This window comes from Bufo bufo, chromosome 7 (assembly GCF_905171765.1).
Source record: "Bufo bufo chromosome 7, aBufBuf1.1, whole genome shotgun sequence".
Taxonomy (NCBI): domain Eukaryota; kingdom Metazoa; phylum Chordata; class Amphibia; order Anura; family Bufonidae; genus Bufo; species Bufo bufo.
In genome coordinates, this window is record NC_053395.1 from 24,278,256 (window position 1) to 24,299,093 (window position 20,838).

The 20,838-nt window shown below is 48.0% G+C and overlaps 2 protein-coding genes across 5 annotated transcripts in view; one reads left to right on the forward strand and one right to left on the reverse strand.

Annotated features, from left to right (window-relative positions):
• LOC121008201 (hydroxyacylglutathione hydrolase, mitochondrial) overlaps nucleotides 1–16,476 on the forward strand; it is a 43,571-nt gene extending 27,095 nt beyond the window's left edge. For 2 of the 4 annotated variants that reach the window (XM_040440608.1, XM_040440609.1), the window contains exon 10: nucleotides 15,615–16,476. In XM_040440608.1, coding sequence (XP_040296542.1) covers nucleotides 15,615–16,301 — 687 coding nt within the window. In that variant the 3' untranslated portion in view covers nucleotides 16,302–16,476. Of the gene's footprint in view, nucleotides 1–1,856; nucleotides 2,124–7,558; nucleotides 7,670–15,614 lie in introns of those variants that run through there. The other 2 variants (XM_040440612.1, XM_040440611.1) reach the window with 2 other exon arrangements.
• Nucleotides 16,477–17,632: 1,156 nt separating this feature from the next.
• MEIOB (meiosis specific with OB-fold) overlaps nucleotides 17,633–20,838 on the reverse strand; it is a 47,832-nt gene continuing 44,626 nt past the window's right edge. Inside the window, exon 13 of the mRNA XM_040441417.1 lies at nucleotides 17,633–17,788. Within this exon, the coding sequence (XP_040297351.1) occupies nucleotides 17,681–17,788 (108 nt within the window). The 3' untranslated portion in view covers nucleotides 17,633–17,680. The remainder of the gene's footprint in view (nucleotides 17,789–20,838) is intronic.

The following is a 20,838-nucleotide window of genomic DNA, read 5'->3' on the forward strand; positions in this document are numbered from 1 at the left end:
ACAATTGTAGGACCTTTCGTGGGTCCAAAGAATATGAACTTAGTAGCAGGCTGCATAGAGCGGCGCCCAGGGATCTAAGTGCACTTACTATTATTCCTGGGCGCCGCTCCGTTCGTCCGCTGTGGCCCCCGGTATTTTCAAAATTCAGAGCAAGGAGGAGGAGACGCCAGTGTCTCTGCTTCTCCCTGACAGCATCGCTGTCCAATCACAGCTCAGAACTCAGAGCCAGGGAGAAAAAAACCTCCCTGGCTCTGAGCTGTGATTGGACAGCGCTGCTGTCAGGGAGAAGGAGAGACACTGGCGTCTCCTCCTCCTTGCTCTGAATTTTGAAAATACCGGGGGCCACAGCGGACGAACGGAGCGGCGCCCAGGAATAATAGTAAGTGCACTTAGATCCCTGGGCGCCGCTCTATGCAGCCTGCTACGAAGTTCATATTCTTTGGACCCACGAAAGGTCCTCTTTAATTACATTCATTGGTGGTGCAGTGCGCCCCCCCCCCCCCCCCTATTATCACTGGCCACAAGTCGTCGTCCCCCCCCCCATTGTTATATGGTGGCCACAGGGTCCCACCCCCTTCATTGGTGGCAGTGGCAGATTACACTGCTGGTGCTCAGATCGTTACCATGGCAGCCAGGACGCTACTGAAGCCCTGGCTGCGATGTTCAGCTCCCTGCTGCCCTGTGCACAGAGCCCAGGGCAGCAGGGAGAGTGTACGATCCTATTCACCCTGATAGAGATCTATCAGGGTGAATAGGACAAGGGATGAAAAGATCCAGGTTCTAGTCCCTAAGGGAAGAAATGGTTATTAAATAAAAAAAGTAAAAAAAAACACCAAAATACTAAAAGTTTAAATGGCCCCCTTCCCAGTTTTACATATGTTTATTCTTTATTGTTTTTAAATTTTATATTACATATCGCCACGTCCCAAAAAGTCTGAGCTATTAAAATATAAAAAAATATTTCCGCTCGGTGAAGGCCGTAACAGATAAAAAAAACCTCTAAACCACGCAATTCGCCATTTTTAGTCACCTTGTCCCCCAGAAGATGTCCCTGGATGTGAGAGGCATGTGGTGCTGTTTTCTCCTATATGTAGTGCTGGCTCACTACTGTCACCTGCGTCTCATCCTCTCAAAGTCCTTTTTTTTTAAATGATATGCATTTTAAATTTTGCGACTAAAAAAATGTAATTTGGCTCCTAAATTTTTTAGTTTAGGAGCCAATGGCTCCTGGTCATTTTTTTTTGTCTGGAGCACTGACCCGCACCTGCTTCCGGATGCAATGCGTTTTTCACTGAAGCCCTATTCACTTCTATAGGGACGGGGCTGCGTGAAAAAACGCAGAATATAGAACATGCTGCGTTTTTCACGCAACGCAGAACTGATGCGTGAAAAAAAAAACCGCTCATGTACACAGACCCATTGAAATGAATGGGTCAGGATTCAGTGCGGGTGCTATGTGTTCACATCACGCATTGCACCCACATGGAAAACTCGCTCGTGTGAAAGGGGCCTTACATGGACGTAGCTGATAATCGGGAACACCGTTCTGCCCCGCAGTGTATCTAAGCAATGGTGTGAGACTGTCTGCTGCTAAGCTGCTGTATCTAAGCCTATCCTGTGTGATACTGTCTGCTGAGCCACTGCATCTAAGCCTTTGATGTGTGATACTGCAGGCTGAGCTGCTGTATCAGGCAGAAATGGCTAATAACAGGGAGCAATGGAGAGGAGATGGTGAAGGGGGTGATTAGTGTGATCCTTTTGGTGCGTCAATGACTCCTCAATCTATATCAATCAGAAATCAGCAAATCTGTGTCTTTAATGGCGCTGCCCCTTTAACAAAGAACCGCATTTTGCAGAGCTCATCATCCCGGCTGTAGCTGGAGGACACAGAGGCGACCGGAGGATCCCAAACCAATACACTGCTAGGAAAATAAAGAAACCCCGAACCTAAGGTGGCGGAGACATGACACATTTCAGGATCAGACCTTTTCATCTGGTGCTTCACGTCGTCTCCCTGCAAATGGCGCTATTGCAAAATGACCCAGTGATCTCCACGTGTTACCCCTTGTGTGTACATAGCTCCTGTATTGCCTGATAATAAATATGTGGTAATTAGAAAAAAATGTAAAGCAAAATCAAAATTTTAAGATCTCTATCTGTAATACTAGCTTGTTACCACTAGGTGGCAGACTATGAGCACTGTTCGTTCGCACTGGAATGAGTCCTTTGTGCTGGTGCAACAACATATCCAGGCAGATAAACAGGGCTCAGGAAAATTCCTATAATTCGGCATCAGTAAGATCTGGTTGGTGCCATATTATCAGATTGGAGGAGTATTGAAAAGTAGACAAATCTCACCTGCTGCTAACACCAGAACTTCCTGGATTATTGAGGAGAGACTTCACGGAAAATAGATGTATACATAATGTACACAGTCCAGTCCCATTATTCTGCAGCACAGACAGCAGCTAGATGGGCTGGGGGGGGACGGGACTCCATTAGGTTCTGGTAGGTTGTCACATGTATCTGGAGCCATGCTGACGGCAGTGTATCCTACAGCTGCTTGGGGGGGGGGCGGGGATCCATAGAGCGACCACAACCATCAAGGTTCCAGTCTGGGGAATTAGGGGCCAGGATAGTACTTTGAAGTCTTGGTCATGCTCTTTCAAGAAGATCTCATCCGCCCCAGGGGAGACAATCAGCATGTATGGGTGTATATGATCTGCAAGGAGGGATTCATACCCATATCGGTTAGAGTGCCTTCCACATGATGAGTGGCCCAGAGGATGCCAGGAAAACCTTCCCCGGACCATAACGCTGCCACCACCAGCTTGTGTTCCTCCAGCAATGGCTGCAGAGTGTTTCTTCTCTGTTTCTCACCTGACGCCAACGTCCATCCGTTCCATGAAGCAGAAGACGTGACTCATCGGAGAAGACGACCCTCTGCCAATCAGCGGGTCCTATTCCGATACTGCCACGGAGAGTGAAGCATTTTCAGTCGATGCAGCTTCATCAGCAGAGGAGCAGTGCCCGTCCGTCTGCTCCGGAGCCCCATACACAGCAGGGTTCTCTGAACTGTAGTGTTAGGCTGAGTTCACAGGGCGAGATTTCCGCGCGGGTGCAATGCGGGAGGTGAACGCATTGCACCCGCACTGAATCCGGACCCATTCATTTCTATGGGGCTGTGCACATGAGCGGTGATTTTCACGCATCACTTATGCGTTGCGTGAAAATCGCAGCATATTCTATATTGTGCGTTTATCACGCAACGTAGGCCCTATAGAAGTGAATGGGGCTGAGTGAAAATCGCAATCAAGTGCGGATGCGGTGCGATTTTCACGCATGGTTGCTAAGATGACAGTCTATTCACTGTATTATTTTCCCTTATAACATAACATGGTTATAAGGGAAAATAATAGCATTCTTTAATACAGAATGCTTAGTAGGTGGTCAATTGAGGGTTAAAAAAATAATTAACTCACCTTCTCCTTTTGATCGCGTAGCTGCCGGTCTCTTCTTACTTCTTTAATCATGAGCTGCCGGCTAAAGGACCTGTGGTCACATCACATGGTCCATCACTGTATTCTGTATTAAAGAATGCTATTATTTTCCCTTATAACCATGTTATAAGGGAAAATAATAACATCTACACAACACCGAACCCAAACCTGAACTTCAGTGAAGAAGTTCGGGTCTGGGTACCACAGTCAGTTTTTTATCACGCGCGTGCAAAACGCATTGCACCCGCACGATAAAAACTGAACAACGGAACACAATCCCAGTCAAAACTGACTGCAATTGGGTACCTACTCGCGCGGGTTTGCCGCAACGCATCCGGACACGCTCGTGTGAACTGAGCCTTAGGGTCCATTCACACGTCCGTAGAATGGGTGCGGACCCATTCATTCTCAATGGAGACGGAAAGGATGCGGACAGCGCACATTGTACTGTCCGTATACGCATTTCCGGTCCGCGGCTCCCGAAAAAATAGAACATGTCCTATTGTCCGCAATAGGGGACAAGAATAGGCATTTCTATAGGGGTGTCGGCCCGGTATATTGCGGATCCGCAAAACACTACGGATGTGTGAATGGACCCATTGACACACGTCTGGTGCCCCTGGTTCATTTTGGTGGTGGGCTGCTCCACTGTAGGGTGTCGCTCTGCCCTCACAAACCTTCATACCCGACGTTCACCTCTCACATCCATGGCACGTGGTGCTCTGCAGATTCCACGTCATTCACAATGGTGACATTTGCCCACTCACCATACAAGAACAGTTCATACTGTGCAGGTTCATAAATACCGCCCCCAGGGCCCAAAAGCCGATAATCATCCCCCTTTTTACCCATGACAGCAACAAGGACGTGTGCAGATGGCCTATCACACCTTATATACCCACCGAGCCAGCTCAGCACACGGGACTTCCATCATGAGCAACGGGCTGCCAACACCAAAAGTAGGAAGAGGTCATAATAATGGGACCTACTGTATACATTATGTTGCTTATTCTGGAACTTCTGAAACAGCCAGTTCCTGTTAACCAGCAGAATAGTGAGTGCAGCTCTGGAGTATAATACAGGATGTAACTCAGGGTCAGTACAGGATAAGTAATGTAATGTATGTACACAGGGACCGCACCAGCAGATCAGTGAGTGCAGCTCTGGAGTATAATACAGGATGTAACTCAGGATCAGTACAGGATAAGTAATGTATGTACACAGTGACTGCACCAGCAGAATAGTGAGTGCAGCTCTGGAGTATAATACAGGATGTAACTCAGGATCAGTACAGGATAAGTAATGTAATGCATGTACACAGTGACTGCACCAGCAGAATAGTGAGTGCAGCTCTGGAGTATAATACAGGATGTAACTCAGGGTCAGTACAGGATAAGTAATGTAATGTATGTACACAGTGACTCCACCAGCAGATCAGTGAGTGCAGCTCTGGAGTATGATACAGGATGTAACTCAGGATCAGTACAGGATAAGTAATGTAATGTATGTACACAGTGACTCCACCAGCAGAATAGTGAGTGCAGCTCTGGAGTATAATACAGGATGTAACTCAGGATCAGTACAGGATAAGTAATGTAATGTATGTACACAGTGACTGCACCAGCAGAATAGTGAGTGCAGCTCTGGAGTATAATACAGGATGTAACTCAGGATCAGTACAGGATAAGTCATGTAATATATGTACACAGTGACTGCACCAGCAGAATAGTGAGTGCAGCTCTGGAGTATAATACAGGATGTAACTCAGGATCAGTACAGGATAAGTAATGTATGTACACAGTGACTCCACCAGCAGAATAGTGAGTGCAGCTCTGGAGTATAATACAGGATGTAACTCAGGATCAGTATAAGTAATGATTGAACACAGTGAGTAAATGTTTATATGTAGATTCATTTTATATGTGAACTGTAAAATAGGGTCTGAAGGTGAACATATGCTTTAAATATATAGATGCTATTTTTGCTGAGTCCAAAAATAAGTAAACAGCGGCCATCATCTCTTACACAGCTCAGTTATCCCTTTAAAAATTACCCAAACTTTTACTAAAGCTTTCTGAATGGCCTAAAATAATTACGGTAATAATTAATTTTATTAATTGATTATGCTCTCCAAGTCCCGTGTGCCCATTGCACTTCAGATTCAGTACATCGCTGACTTGCCGGAGGTGTATGGACTCCACTGTACTGGAGCAATGGGGGGCCACAGTGGATGTGGTAGAGGCAGGAGCACACATCGCTGCTCTTGCCTGTGCCCCCTCGGCTCGGATAAAAGCTGGCATAGCCTGCACCAATGTGCTATGCAGGAATAGGATGCATGTGAGCTTTTAGCTGAGCGTAGCGGGCAGGAGCAGCAATGTGTGCTCCTGCCTGTATGACCTCCATTGCTCCAGTACAATAGACTCTGTACATCGCCAACAAGTCAACGATGTACGAATATACTGAATCTACAGCTCGATGCGCACACAGGACTTTACGTACCTATTCGCTTAGTGACAAAATCAATTAATAAAGTATATGAGAAAAATGATATTTAGGCCATTTGAAACAAGAAACTTTAGTGAAAGTTTTGGAAGAGGGTATGTAAATGAGCTCCTAGTAAACTCTGGCTTATTTATTATCCAAGTCATGTCTCAAGGTCTGTTTAAAAGGTCGACCATTGACTTATAGGATAGCTGCCTTACATCTGGTGGCATCGGAGGCAGAGCTTGTGAAGGGCTCATGCACCGGACCGTATGGCTGTGGTGTTCGTATTGCGGACTGTAAATGGTGGGTCCACAATACACAGACACCGGCCGTGTGCACTCCGTGGTGTGGATGCAGACCCATTGACTTAAATGGGTCCGCAATCTGCCAGATACGGCCAAGGATTGGTAATCTCCTACCTCTTGCAGAGCGGAGGCATGGATCGGGGTCCGTGTCACCACACCACAAGATAACACACCTCCTATCTTTTGTCGTATTTAGCAGATCATGGACCCATTCAAGTTAGGCCTCTTTCACACTACCGTATGGCTATTTCAGTGTTTTGCGGTCCGTTTTTCACGGATCCGTTTTTCCGTATGGCATATACAGTATACAGTAATTACATAGAAACAATTGGGCTGGGCATAACCTTTTCAGTAGATGGTTCCGCAAAAACGGAACGGATACGGAAGACATACGGATGCATTCCCGTATGTGTTCGGGTTTTTTTTGCGGACCCATTGACTTGAATGGAGCCACGAAACGTGATTTGCGGGCTATAATAGGACATGTTCTATCCTTCAACGGAACGGAAATACGGAAACGGAATGCATACGGAGTACATTCAGTTTTTTTGGCGGAACCATTGAAATGAATGGTTCCGTATACGGACCGTATAAGGAATGCAAAAAACGGCCCGCAAAACGGAAAAAAAAAACGGTAGTGTGAAAGAGGCCTTAATGGGTCTGCATCCGCAAACAGAGTGGACGCGGCCAGTGTCCGTGAATTGCGGACCAAGCATCGGCACGGGGCCCTGAGCTCATTTGCATACCTTCTTCATAGAATTCCAGAGGAGCATTGCCCGGCCTATAAGACTCCTCACGTCGTTTAGGCGCTCTCCATAAGGCGATATTGTATCTCTAGTAAAAGTTTAGTTACTCTTTAACAGTTTTACAGCTAGTGGTGAAAGTATTTATAACCTGTAAGTTTTACAGCATCTTTAATGATCTACTCAGCTCACCCTGAGGCTTGGTCATCAGTAAGTAAGTCTTCTAGGAAAGCTGGGTGACCACCACAATGACCGTGACAACTCGTCCCCCAGATGTTGTCACCCAGCTGTCTCAGCCTCCTATATGTAAGATGAGTGCATTGTTTTGCGGTGTATCTCTGCTCTGGCTTAGAGGATTTGTCCAAGGGATAATGGTGATCTGCATGCTATGGCAAACACAATACATGCAGGCTATATATGGACTGTACCATTCTGCACAGTGTCAGAGGGGTGCTACGGACAGGGAGCTCTGTGTAGTACTGTATATGGCAGGCAGCTAATAGACTTGCCGTCCACCTCTTTGGTTTATGGTGATTGTTCCAAAGTCAGCGCAGGGTTAATGATTGAAAGGATCAGAATGCAGGCTCCTCCTGTGTCCTCCCTCTAACACTTCCTGTTCCTCCATGTGCCCTGGAAGGTAAGCACTGCACTCTGTGCTATGGGGATATATAATATTACATTCTGAATGAGGTGGACAGAGCAGATTTTGAAGGGACGGCCACGTAATGAGGTTACGCTGCCTTCAAGGTGACCCTGATAATGCTCCATGTCCTGGATAGAGGAAGAGCAGCATCATGGGAGTTGTAGTTTAAGAGCAGTCAGTCAGACTCTGGGGATATCAGAAAGAAGAATGAATATTTAAAGGGAGACTCCAGGTTCCATGCAGGTCATTGTCAATGGGGACAAAACGTAACTGAACAGAACGGAGTGCTCCAAAAGGCATTCCATTCCGTTCTCATACGGGAGAGCAAATCGCATCATGCTGCGGTTTGCTTTCCGTCCTGGGATGCGGAGCAAAACTTATCCGTCATGACCCACAATGCAAGTCAATGGAGACGGATCCGTTTTCTCTGACACAATAGAAAAAGGATCCATCCCCCCGCTGACTTTCAATGGAGTTCATGACGGATCCGTCTTGGCTATATAAGACATAATACAACCGGATCCGTTCATAACGGATGCAGACGGTTGTATTATCAGTAACGGAAGCGTTTTTGCTGAACCCTGCCGGATCCGGCAAAAACGCAAGTGTGAAAGTCGCCTAAATGGGGTTTTATTTAGCAGCTAGCTCTATACAGATGAATGGGATAGTCACAGAAATTAATGCTAAATGTGAATATAATCTAAGAAATTTAAAAAAGACATTCCAGAATCAAGTGATAAAGTCCCATCTGCCATCTTTTCTGTGGTATGTGGTGGTATGAATGAATATACGCCACCGTCCCTTGTACTGAAAGGGGTCTTCCATTAGGGCCGACATTTATGACTAGGGAATGTCTCATCTCACACATTGATGGCATGCTGCTAGGATATGTCATCAATGTCAGATAGTAGCGGATCCCACCCCCTGGTCTCGCTCCTATCTCCAAAGTTAAGGGCCAGCAACGTGTGTGTGTGGCCACTCTCTGTCCTCTGCTATGGGAGTTCCAAAAATAGCTGAGTGCTGGCTTGGGTATTTCCGGCAGTCCCATAGAGATGAATGGAGCGTCTCGCTCGGCTATTTTCAAAAATACCATAACGATAAATGCTCCTGCCTGTACCGGATGTGCAGTGTGCTCTCCATTTTGGGGGTCCCTTTCTGGAGAAAGGCGTGGGTCTCAGAGGTGGGACCCACAACTATGTGACATTAGTAGCATACTCTAGCGATATGCCATCAATGGGTGAAGTGGGTCAACCGCTTTAAGCCTGCCATACATTTAAGATAGCTATCGGCTGAAATCCTCAGAGGAGTGTGCATGTGTTGTCAATAGATGTAGAGATATAAGCTTCTGCCAGGCCCCTTTGGTGACAACTTATATCCCTTGAAGACAAAGTATTAGGCACGATAAAGTCCAAAAAGGAGATTTTTGTATAACTTACCAGTAAAATCTCTTTCTCGCCCATATTCATTGGGGGACACAGAGACCATGGGTATAGCTATGTCCTCTAGGAGGCGTTGACACTAGTAAAAGCTGTTAGCTCCTCTCCTGGCAGCTATACCCCCTCCAGCCTGGAGAGAGAGCTTCAGTTTGTGCACAAAGTAGTAGGAAAAGCAAGCCAACCAAGAAAAAACATGGAACACCAACCATGCCAAGGACCCAACGGGGTTCAAACCAGCAACAGCTACAACTGTGGTTGAACAACAATACTGGGTGGGTGCTGTGTCCCCCAATGAAGAGCGAGAAAGAGATTTTACTGGTAAGTTATACAAAAATCTCCTTTTCTCGCCCATATTCATTGGGGGACACAGAAACCGTGGGACGTCCGAAAGCAGTCCACAGGGAGGGAAAAACCACAGACCCATGGAAGCAAGCGTCCCTTCAGGCATCTAAGAAACTGCCGCCTGCAAAACCACGCGGCCCAAAGCAGCATCCACCGATGCCAAGTATGCACCTGGTAAAATCTTGTGAATGTGTGTAAGGAGGACTGGTAGCCGCGTTACACAACTGCGCAGCCGAAGTGCGATTCCTCAGAGCCCAAGAAGCGCCCACCGCTCAGTGGAGCGAGCCGTGACACCTAAGGGCGGAACCCTGCTGCGGGTGCAGAATGTACAGTATTTGCAGACCGAATCAATCGAGCAATTGTCACCTTGGAGGCCGCCAATCTCCAGCGTGGACCCTCCGGATGACAACAACAACAAAAAAAAGGGGGTCCCGTACACCGGAAGGAACTGGAGGCTGCCAATGATGATCAGAGCCCCGACCGCGTCAATGATGTAACTCCCTTCCTAGGGAGTAAAGGAGAGGGACAGTGAAGGAAGGACAACTTCTTCATAGATGTGGAAGACACAGACCACCTTCGGGAGAAAGAAGGAATGGGCCGGAGAACCGCCTTATCCTTGTGAAGACCCAGGAAGGATTCTCTGCAAGAGAGCACCACCAACTCGGAAACCCGTCTGTTGGATGTGATAGCCACAAGAAAAAACTACCTTCTAGGGCAGGAGCCGAAGAGAGATCTCCCCAAGGGAACAAGGGAGAAGACTGGAACACTGGGAGAACTATATACAGATCCCAAGGTGGTAAAGGATGGTACGGAGGAACCGTATGTGCCACTCCCTGAAGGAAGGTTTCCATGGCCACCAGAAGACGTTGGAGGCTGCCCCAGGATAGAAGCACCAACACCTGACCCATCAAAGAACTAAGGGCTAAACGAAGGTCCAACCCTGATTGTAGAAAGGATAGGATCGTGGGGAGAGAAAAAAACGGAGTGAGGGAATGTCCCGGCTTACACAGAAGCCCAGGGGGACCGCCAGGTCCTATAACAGATCCTGGGAGGTGCAGGCTTCCTGGTCTGAATCACAGTGCGAATGACGTCCGCCGAAAACCCTCTCCACATCAGAATTGCGGATTCAATAGCCATGCTGTCAACCAAGACACTAAGGCTGATGTAAGACCAGACCCTGTGAAAGAAGGTCGTCGCTGAGTGGCAGTGACCAAGGAACGTCTCCTAGAAGGAGAACGAGGTTGGCGAATCACGCGCGACGGAGCCAATCCGGAGCAACTAGTATTTGTCGGAATGCCCTCCTCTGATCCTCCATAGAACCCTGGTAGGAGAAAAAAAACACGTAAGGAGGAAGAAGTCCCGCCAAGGAGATATCAGGGCGTCCATGCCGTATGCTTCTGGAACTCCTGCTCGGGAGAGAAAGGTGGGGAGCTTCCGCACACCCAGACCAATGAAAGGAGTCCCTGTAGACTGTAGAGGGAGGGATGTGGAGGGCACCACCGCCCACCAGTCGGGACCGGAGCGTGTCTGGAATGGAAGGCCACCAAACGAATACCCCGTGCAAATGCAGATGAGGGAACATAGTAACGTAGGAACTACCAAAGCATGCGGGGTGTCTATGAACCATGAGCCAGAGGAGGAAAAAGACATGAGAAGAATAAGCTAGGTCAGAGACCGGCGCTATACAGAAGTAGCCAAGGATTAATTGGCTGCGCAAAAAAACTCTGCCTGAGGTGTCCATCACCTGACGAAGCGCTGAGCAGTAAGAACCCAAGTATGTAGTGGTAAGGCAATACCGCTCCCACAGGAGCAGCCAGCGTTCGGCCCGTCAGCGCAAAACTGAGGGGGAGGCCTTGAGACTATCTGTAGAAGCCACGTACCGTACTGCCCCAGGTTAAGTAGAGCAACCTTAAAAACTCTACCTGGAAGGGCGCTGGACAGGAGCAACTGCCAAGCTAGCGCCAGGGTAGGACCCCTACCTGAGGGGACGTCCCACTGCAGCGACCACTAACTCAAGCATTAGCGAAGGGCTGCACCTGTGGAGAACAAGCTGTAGGCGCTAAACCAGAGTGCCAGCGTAACCACTTCCCCAGAGAAGGAGGAGTGGTGATAGAGAATATAGAGTCAGTGAAACACTTGACTCGCTGGAACGTACTCACCATATATGTGAAATGGTGTACGCACGACATATTGATGCGGACAATATCTTGACCGACTAGAACAATGGAGGCCCGTGGAGATGGGTGTCTCTAGGACACAAGTGATGCTAGTAAACCCTCTGAGAAGAAGAGGATGTCATAATCATGCTCAAAACCAGCACCAAGAACAGAAGGATACAATGAGGGATAGCCCCCGTGTCCACTGGCAGCACCCATATAGCACTAGACGAGTAAGAGTGCCGGGCACTGTCAAGTACCGACTGTTGCCGCGCCCTCTCATGAAATAAGCGAAGGCACCTAGAGCCGTGGCGCAGTTGAATTGCAGTATCTGAAGATGTTTAGTTATTCCCCCGCTAGTGGATCACTTGTGAAGGGGAAAATGCAAACAGGAAGCACGGTGATGTGCAACACTCTGCCTATGGAAGGATAGCGCGACAGTCGGGACCGTATCCAATGGTTGTGCAATTACCCTACCTATGAAAGGAGGAATGCGTACGGTAAGTACGTAAGCCAGTGGTAGGGAAAACACCCCACCTATGAAGGGGGTAAATGCCCACGGCGAGAACTAGTGCATATGGCGAGTCCTGTACCCCGTGGGAGTGCAATAGCACCTAACAAGGGGGTAATGCATACAGCACACCTTGTAACCGGTGAGAATGTCATCGCGCCACCTATGGAAGGGGCTAATGAATGCGGTACTGAACCCAGTAGAGATGCAATTCCGCCACCTACAGAAGGGGGAATGTATACATCCAGCATTGAAACCAGTGTTATTGTACTTAGTCCACCTATGGCAGGGGACAATGTATAAGGCCAGTACTGCATCCTGAAGTAGTGCAATTACTCCGCCTATGGAAGGGGGTAATGCAAATGACAAGTGCTGCTGGCCACCGTAGGCGCAATCTTAGAAGATTGCTTCGGATTCATTGCAGGGTCTTAATCAGTGACTCCACCCCCTCCCTCGGACGGACCCATCCCTGTAAGATAGGGTACGTCTGAGCATGACCCGGGGAGGAAGGTAGGGGGTTTGGAGATATTCGAGGGGAAGATGACTTGCTGTGGTCCACTAGCGCGTAGGTCTACCCCTCAGAATCTTGCCCCTGGCAGTTGCAGACTGCGCAGGTGGGGACTTATCAACCAAACTACCAAGGGGGTGGAATGGGAACTTCTAGAGGTCCGTCCACCGGATCCATCAATCAAATGACTCCGAAGAGTGATTGCACAGGTGGAGAATTTTTAACCAAACGACCCGGGAGGGTGGATTGGGAAGTTCCAGTTGTCCCCCACTGGATTGCGCAGGTGGGGAATTGTCAACCAAACGACCCCGGAGGGTGGATTGGGAATGTCAGCGGTCCTATATAGAATGCGCTGGTGTAGAATTATCAACCAAACGACCCCGGAGGGTGGATTGGGAATGTCAGCGGTCCTATATAGAATGCGCTGGTGTAGAATTATCAACCAAACGACCCCGGAGGGTGGATTGGGAATTTCAGAGGTCCTATATAGAATGCGCTGGTGTAGAATTATCAACCAAACGACCCCGGAGGGTGGATTGGGAATTTCAGAGGTCCTATATAGAATGCGCTGGTGTAGAATTATCAACCAAACGACCCCGGAGGGTGGATTGGGAATCCCAGAGGTTCTCCACTGTATTGCGCAGGTGGGGAATTATCAACCAAACAACCCAGAGGGTGGATTGGGTATACTTCAGCTGTCCTCCACGGGATTGCGAAGGTAGAAAATTATCAACCAAACAGCCCCGGAGGGCGGATTGGGAACCATGAGAGGTCCTCCCTATCCGAGATAGGACACGGCCCCAGTGTGGTACCACACAGACAGGGTGGTCCTGCGGCTGAGGAGGGGGACCCGTATGGATGCACATTTATTTATTTTATTTATTTTTATTAATTTTTTATTTTTTTTAAACCAAGATGCCGGCCTCAGAGCACAAGAGGCAGGAAAGGGTTATTCCTCTGAATTACCAGCTTGCACAAGGGGTAGATCCCCAGATATGCCGGCCTAAAGAGGTGGCTGGGCATGGAAGAGTTAAAAAACAATTTTGATGACCGATTGCTGGCTAAGCCGCTTCTGGGGAGGGAGAACAGGGCGGGAAGAATTCGCGCCAGAGTGCGCCGCCGCCCCCCCAGGAAGATGAAGTTTTCGGCCCAGCAGGCCGCAAGCAGCGATTCAAACTCCTGGGCACAGCCGATTTGGGCATTGCGAGCCCCTGCATCGGCCGGACCCAGAGCTTATGCGCAGGTGAAGCGGCGTGCGAAATGCGCCCGCCTGGCAACAGACCGTATTAGCCCCCTATTACCTCCCTTTAAGGATCACAATGAGCCCCTGTATGCCAGCCTCAGACCAGGGGTGATACTAGAGGAGGAGTGCTGGGCTTGCTAAAGCCCTGTTGAATCTATTGCCACCAAGAGGGAGGGTAGGAGAAAGAAGACTAAACAACTCAAGAGGGTTAATCCATCAGAATGGACCTACTTACCTAGTCCCGTGTACTCACCTCTCTTCTCTTTCCTGACGCCATCTTCACCCCTCCTCTGGTCCAGCAGGGTCACCCCTTCAGCTAGTGGCAGGACGCTGGAAAAGGGGGGCTTGGATGGGTGACCCCTTGGCTGGCGGAATGCAGGGGAGCGAGGCTGCCCTGGTCCACCTTGTCTTCTGTGGGGGAGGCAGCAGTGCGGATGACCGGCACTGGCGCAACTCGACACCGGGAGAACAGGGAGGCGAGGCGTCCACTGTTTTCCCATCTGAAAAAGAAGGAAAAAAATAAACTAAAATAAAATAAAAAATCTTCAGGAGATCCCTGCAGAGCAGGGAGGTCTTGCCTCCTATTGACACTAGAAAAAAACTGAAGCTCTCTCTCCAGGCTGGAGGGGGTATCGCTGCCAGGGCAGGAGCTAACAGCTTTTACTAGTGTCAACGCCTCCTAGAGGACATAGCTATACCCACGGTCTCTGTGTCCCCCAATGAATATGGGTGAGAAATACCAAATTCTTTCCCTTCATTTTCCATTGGGGAAGGGTTGGGACACCCTCCATACACATTAGATTACCGGTCCTGCCAAAATTGGTGGTACGACAATCCACCAATGAGGTTAGCCTGTAAAAACGAATTAAAACTAAAGAAATATTGAGCTGTTATATATATAAAATAATGTCCTTCTTTGAACACTTTGTTGTTTTAGGTAAAAAACTGGGACCTGATTTATTTCATAATGTATCTTTATAGCAGCCAGAGTTCAGCTTTTCTGATACAGAGCTCCAAATCCTCTGCATAAAAATGGATTTGAAAGATAACATTCTAGTTGCCTGCAATCACCACTAGGGGGAGATTAGCAAGTCACTGCATATTGTTTTATTATTGAGTTCTATGTATACTTGTATGCAGTAACGTCCCATCGCCCTCTAGTGGTGACAGTAGACACACAGATTTTTATCTCTGTCTATGCAGGGGATTTGGAGCTCTGTATAACTTGAATTTAATTCCCTATTAGTGTTGTGTATGCGCAAACAGGGGTGCGGCTAAGAGCAGAAGTAGTAAAGCAGGGGTGGACCACATAGACCTGGAGCTGGCCCTCCTTTATCTGTAGAGATTGCTTAAATCAATATAGGAGGATAGGGCCTAAATATACTGCTGTTCAGGCAGTGCGAGCGCCACATCCATTGGCGCTCATTTGCACCGGCACAGTTGCACAGGCCAATGCAAACTGAATGTGGGAGGAGCAATTGCTACCGTAGTCATCCCTCCCTCAATCAGTTTTATTGATTATGAGCAGCACATCCCTGATTAGACAAGAAAATGTGCTGCCGATAATCGGCATCTTTCATCCTGATGAAAGATACCCATCCGCCGACAAACAAGCGTTCCATCGGCTGCTTAATTACACAGGCCATCGTTCCCAATGATTGACTTGACAATAGTAAGGCCCTGTGATTGAAGGAAGATAAGTCTTAAATTTTATAATTATTACAGTCTTGTTTTATATTTTAGAGACTCCTAAGTCCAAAGACGATTATGGCCTCCTCCAAAAATCTGAGCCGGTTTTGGGAATGGGGCAGAAAAATTATTTGTGTTGGAAGGAATTATGCGGACCATGCCAAGGAGCTGAAAAACGCTGTGCCCACAGAACCAGTGCTGTTCCTTAAGTCCCCTTCGGCCTACGTGCGGGAGGGCGCCCCCATCCTCATGCCTTACTACAGCAATAATCTTCACCATGAAGTTGAACTCGGGGTGGTGATTGGCAAAGGAGGTAAAGATATAGCACAGACGAGCGCGATGGACCACGTGGAGGGATATGCCCTGTGCCTGGATATGACAGCTAGAGATGTACAGGACCAGTGCAAGCAGAAGGGACTTCCGTGGACTTTGGCGAAAGCCTTTGACACTTCCTGCCCGGTCAGTGACTTGATCCCCAAAGAAACCATAAAGGACCCTCATAATGTAAAGATATGGCTGAAAGTAAATGACATCCTCAAACAAGAGGGGAGCACATCGTCCATGATCTTCTCCATTCCTTTTCTCATCAGCTACATCAGCAGGGTCATCACCCTGGAAGAAGGGGATCTTATACTGACAGGGACCCCAAAAGGAGTGGCCGCTGTGCAGGAAGATGACGAGATGGTGGCAGGAATTGACAACATTATTAGCATGCGGTTTCGAATAAAAAAACAGGCCTAGTAAAATTAAAGGGAGTCTGTCAGCAGGCTTGACCCTCAAAACTCATGACAGCACTATACAGGTGAACCCCCGACGATCAGCTCTTCCTAGGCAATGACATCGTGTTCATCGATCACATGTTATTTTTGGAGCTCGGTCCCATTCAAGTAAATGGGCCTGGGTTGCAATACCAAGTACAGCCACTACACAATGTACGGCGCTGTGCTTGGTAAGCAGTGAGGAGGCTGCAGCGGTCAGTGGAGCACTGCAGCCTCTTTGAAAAGCTCATGGACAGGGGGGCCAGGATTGGGACCCCCACCAATCAGATACTGATGACCTATCCTGAGGACAGGCCTCCTGTAAGCCCCTTTAATCCACACAGCAATGCTCTCCTGATTGGAAGCCTAAGCTGTCACTGAGTGGGCAGGGGCTGCAGTTTTTCAAAGAAGGCAGACTTAGGCCTCATGCACATGACCGTGCCATTTTTTGCGGTCCACAAAACCGGAAGCCGCCCGTGTGCCTTCCGCAACTTACGGAACGAGCGGCCGATTGTAGACATGCCTATTCTTGTCCGCAAAACGGACAAGAATAGGACATGCTATATTTTTTTTGCGGGGCCTCGGAACGGAGCAACGGATGCGGACAGCACACGGAGTGCTGTCCGCATCTTTTGCGGCCCCGTTGAAGTGAATGGATCCGCACCCGAGCAGCAAAAACTGCTGCTCGGATGCAGACCCGAAAAACGGTCGTGTGCATGAGGCCTTAGGATCTGCAAAACACGAACACCGGCAATGTGCGTACGGCATTTTGCAGACCGCACATCGCCGGCACTCTCATAGAAAATGTATTTTCTTGTCCGCAATTGCAGACAAGAATAGGACATGTTCTATTTTTTTGCAGAACGGAAGTGCGGATCCGGAAGTGCGGATGCGGACAGCACATTCCAGCCCCATTGAAAATGAATGGGTCCGCACCTGTACCGCAAAATTGCGGAACGGATGCGGACCCATTTTGCGGACGTGTAAATGGACCCTAAATTTCCTGGAGCTGCATCTTCTTTAAAAAAATAAAAATAAAATTCTGCATTCAAACACGCGCCATTACATCCAATTGTGGCCTCTGTGAAAATCACAAAAATTTCAGAGTCAGGTTCCTGTAGCTATGGTAGCACTTTATCAAATATTTTCATACATTTTTATTAAGATTTGTATTATTGAATCTAAAGGGATGCAAATAACATAAACAAATTGATTTATTTTTTGATTTTATCAATAGAGGAACAAAAAAAATCGACTTTACTTTTTGAACAGTTGTTTTGTGAATGGCTTAGCATTTGACTTAAACAAGTGAATGTTAGGTGACTGCAGGAACATGGACAGGTTAGGGTTAATAAAAGCTGACTAAACCTTGGTGGCTTTGGTGTGTTTCGCTGCTTCCATGGGATCTGCTGCTTTGCAGGACAGAATGGCGACACGCAGCCCGCTCCTTGAGTTGCCTGCTGTAGAAGCCTGAAAAGGGAGAGCATCCCATCAGCTGCGTTATGAATGTATCATGTGTAGGACCGGTACCTGGGGATAATGCTGCGATGGGTTCCAGGGATTGACCGGGGACAAATACGGGGGATAACGCTACTGGAGTCTATCATAGTTCTTAGGGTCACATTAACGCCATGGAGGAACAGAGAATGTTACAGTGGGCCACCTGTTACATGTCTACCTTAAGGTCTCAGGCATATGACTGTATTTTGCGGTCCCAAATTTGTGTGATGTCCATGTTGCATAATTTTTTTTTACTTGTGTGCTTTCTGCATCTGTATGTCCATTCTGCAAAAAGAGGTCTTATACTTGGCTGCAAAATGTGGACCATGAACCCATGGAAGTCAAAGGGTCCTAAAAAAAAAAACGATACCTCACGGACATCACATATATTTTGCAGATCTGCTTTTCTGGGACTGCTAAATACATACAGTCGTGTGCATGAGGCCTAGGGCGTGGAATTGCTGCTGATTTACAGTATAAGGGCTCATGTACACAACTGTGTGCTGGCCTTGCCCATGCTGCGGACCGCAAATTGCGGTCCACAATGCAAGGGCTCCAACCGTGTGGCCTCCATCTGTGGACACGGACTCATTCACTTGAATGGATCCACACCACAAAAAGTAGTGCATGCAGTATTTTTTTTTGCGGTGTGGAGGCATGGACAGAAACCCCACGGAAGCACTATGTAGTGCTTCCATGGGCTTCCGATCCGTGCCTCTGTTTCTCACCGTATCTCCCGGATTGCAGACCGCAATACATGGCCGTGTGCATGAGCCCTTGCATGCATATGGTTGGGGTTTCTGAATGTATAGGGTGCCTTCACATGCTGCAGATTTTGTTTCAGAAGTTTTTGCGACTAAAAATCACTTCCCTTTATCTGAATGGACCTGCAGAGATCCCTGTGCTTCCCACCAACACAACCACATCCAGATGAATGGATCTGCTTTTTAGCTGCAAAAATTTCTGCAACTAAGGCTCCATTCGCACGTCCGTGGTGTGTTGCGGACCCGCAAATTGCGGATCAGCAACACACCCGCCCGGCACCCCTATAGAAATGGCTATTCTTGTCTGCAAGCTGCGGACAAGAATAGGACCTGTTCTATCTTTTGCGGAGCTGCGGACCTGAAGATCAGGGCCGCTCTCCGCAAATGCGGATGCTGACAGCACACTGTGTGCTGTCCGCATCCATTCCGTCCCCATAGAGAATGAATGGGTCCGCACCCGTTCCGAAAAAATTGCGGAACGAATGCGGACCCATTTGCGGACGTGTGAATGGAGCCTAAATCTGCTTCGTGTGAAGGCATCCTTATAATCCCTGCACAAAATGTGGATTAGGCCTCTTTCACACTACTGTATGGCTATTTCAGTGTTTTGCAGTCCGTTTTTCACTGATCCGTTCTTCAGTTTTTTTTGTTTCCGTTGTGTTTCTATTTCCGTTCCGTTTTTCCGTTCCGTTTTTCCATATGGCATATACAGTATACAGTAATTACATAGAAAAAATTGGGCTGAGCATAACATTTTCAATAGATGGTTCTGCAAAAACGGAACGGATACGGAAGACATATGGATGCATTTCCGTATGTGTTCCGTTTTTTTTGTGGACCCATTGACTTGAATGGAGCCACGGAACGTGATTTGCGGGCAATAATAGGACATGTTCTATCTTTCAACGGAACAGAAAATACGGAAACGGAATGCATACGGAGTACATTCGTTTTTTTTTGCGAAACCATTGAAATGAATGGTTCCGTATATGGATTGTATACGGAATGCAAAAAACGGCCCGCAAAACAGAAAAAAAAAACGGTAGTGTGAAAGAGGCCTTAAGTGCAGATTTTCATGTGGAAAAACCGCCGTGTAATACGATATCAGCAAAGTGTATGAGATTAGACAGTTCTTAACTACTTAATACTTAACTTTTTTCTTTGGTGCAGAAATTGACCTGCTGAGCAGAATTTGAAATCTGCAGCATGTCAATTGTTGCGTCTCTCTTGTGCGGATTTCACCCTGTTCAATAGAAGGATGAGATCTGCGGAAAATCTGCATCAAATCAGCACCAAAAAAACACAACTATGTGTTGCAGACTTTGGTATGAAAATACACAGAAATCCGCCCGGAAATTCATGCGGAAATTCAATCTCAGTCCTCTTTCACACAAGCGATATGGATTGTGTCAGGATTAGGCCTCATGCACACGACCGTTTTTTTTTTAAGGTCCGCAAAAACGGGGTCCGTCATCCGTGACCGTTTTTTCTTCCGTGGGTCTTCCTTGATTTTTGGAGGATCCACAGACATGAAAAAAAAAGTCGTTTTGGTGTCCGCCTGGCCGTGCGGAGCCAAACGGATCCGTCCTGAATTACAATGCAAGTCAATGGGGACAGATCCTCCTACTGGTAAGTGAAAGGTCTGTGCGGCGCATTGCTTATAGCACAGACCTGTCACTTACCAGTAGGAGGAGCGCCCGGCCGATCACAGACATCGCAGCTCGCAGGTAAGTATAATGCTTCTAAAAATTGCTAAGTAACCATGGCAACCAGGACTGCAGTAGCGTCCTGGTTGCCATGGTTACCGATCGGAGCCCCAGCGATTAAACTGGGACTCCGATCGGTACTCTCCGCTGCCACCAATGATAGGGGGGGAGATTTTAATTAGGACGGGGAGGCCCACTGGCCACCAATGAATCTACAGTACTACAGGGGAGGGAGGGGGGGCCGGCCGCATTGGCCACCAATGTGTTAACTACAGGGGAGGGACGGGGGGCCGGCCTCACTGGCCACCAATGTGTTAAATACAAGGGAGGGGGGGCCCACTGGCCACCAATGAATTTAAAACTGGGGAGGGAGGGGGATGTGCCCCCTCCTGCCTGGCAGCACATGATCTCTTACAGGGGGCTATGATACGCACAATTAACCCCTCAGGTGCAGCACCTGAGGGGTTAATTGTGCGGATCACAGCCCCCTGTAAGAGATCGGGTGCTGCCAGGCAGCAGGGGGCAGTCATGTACACAGTTCAAAGTATAT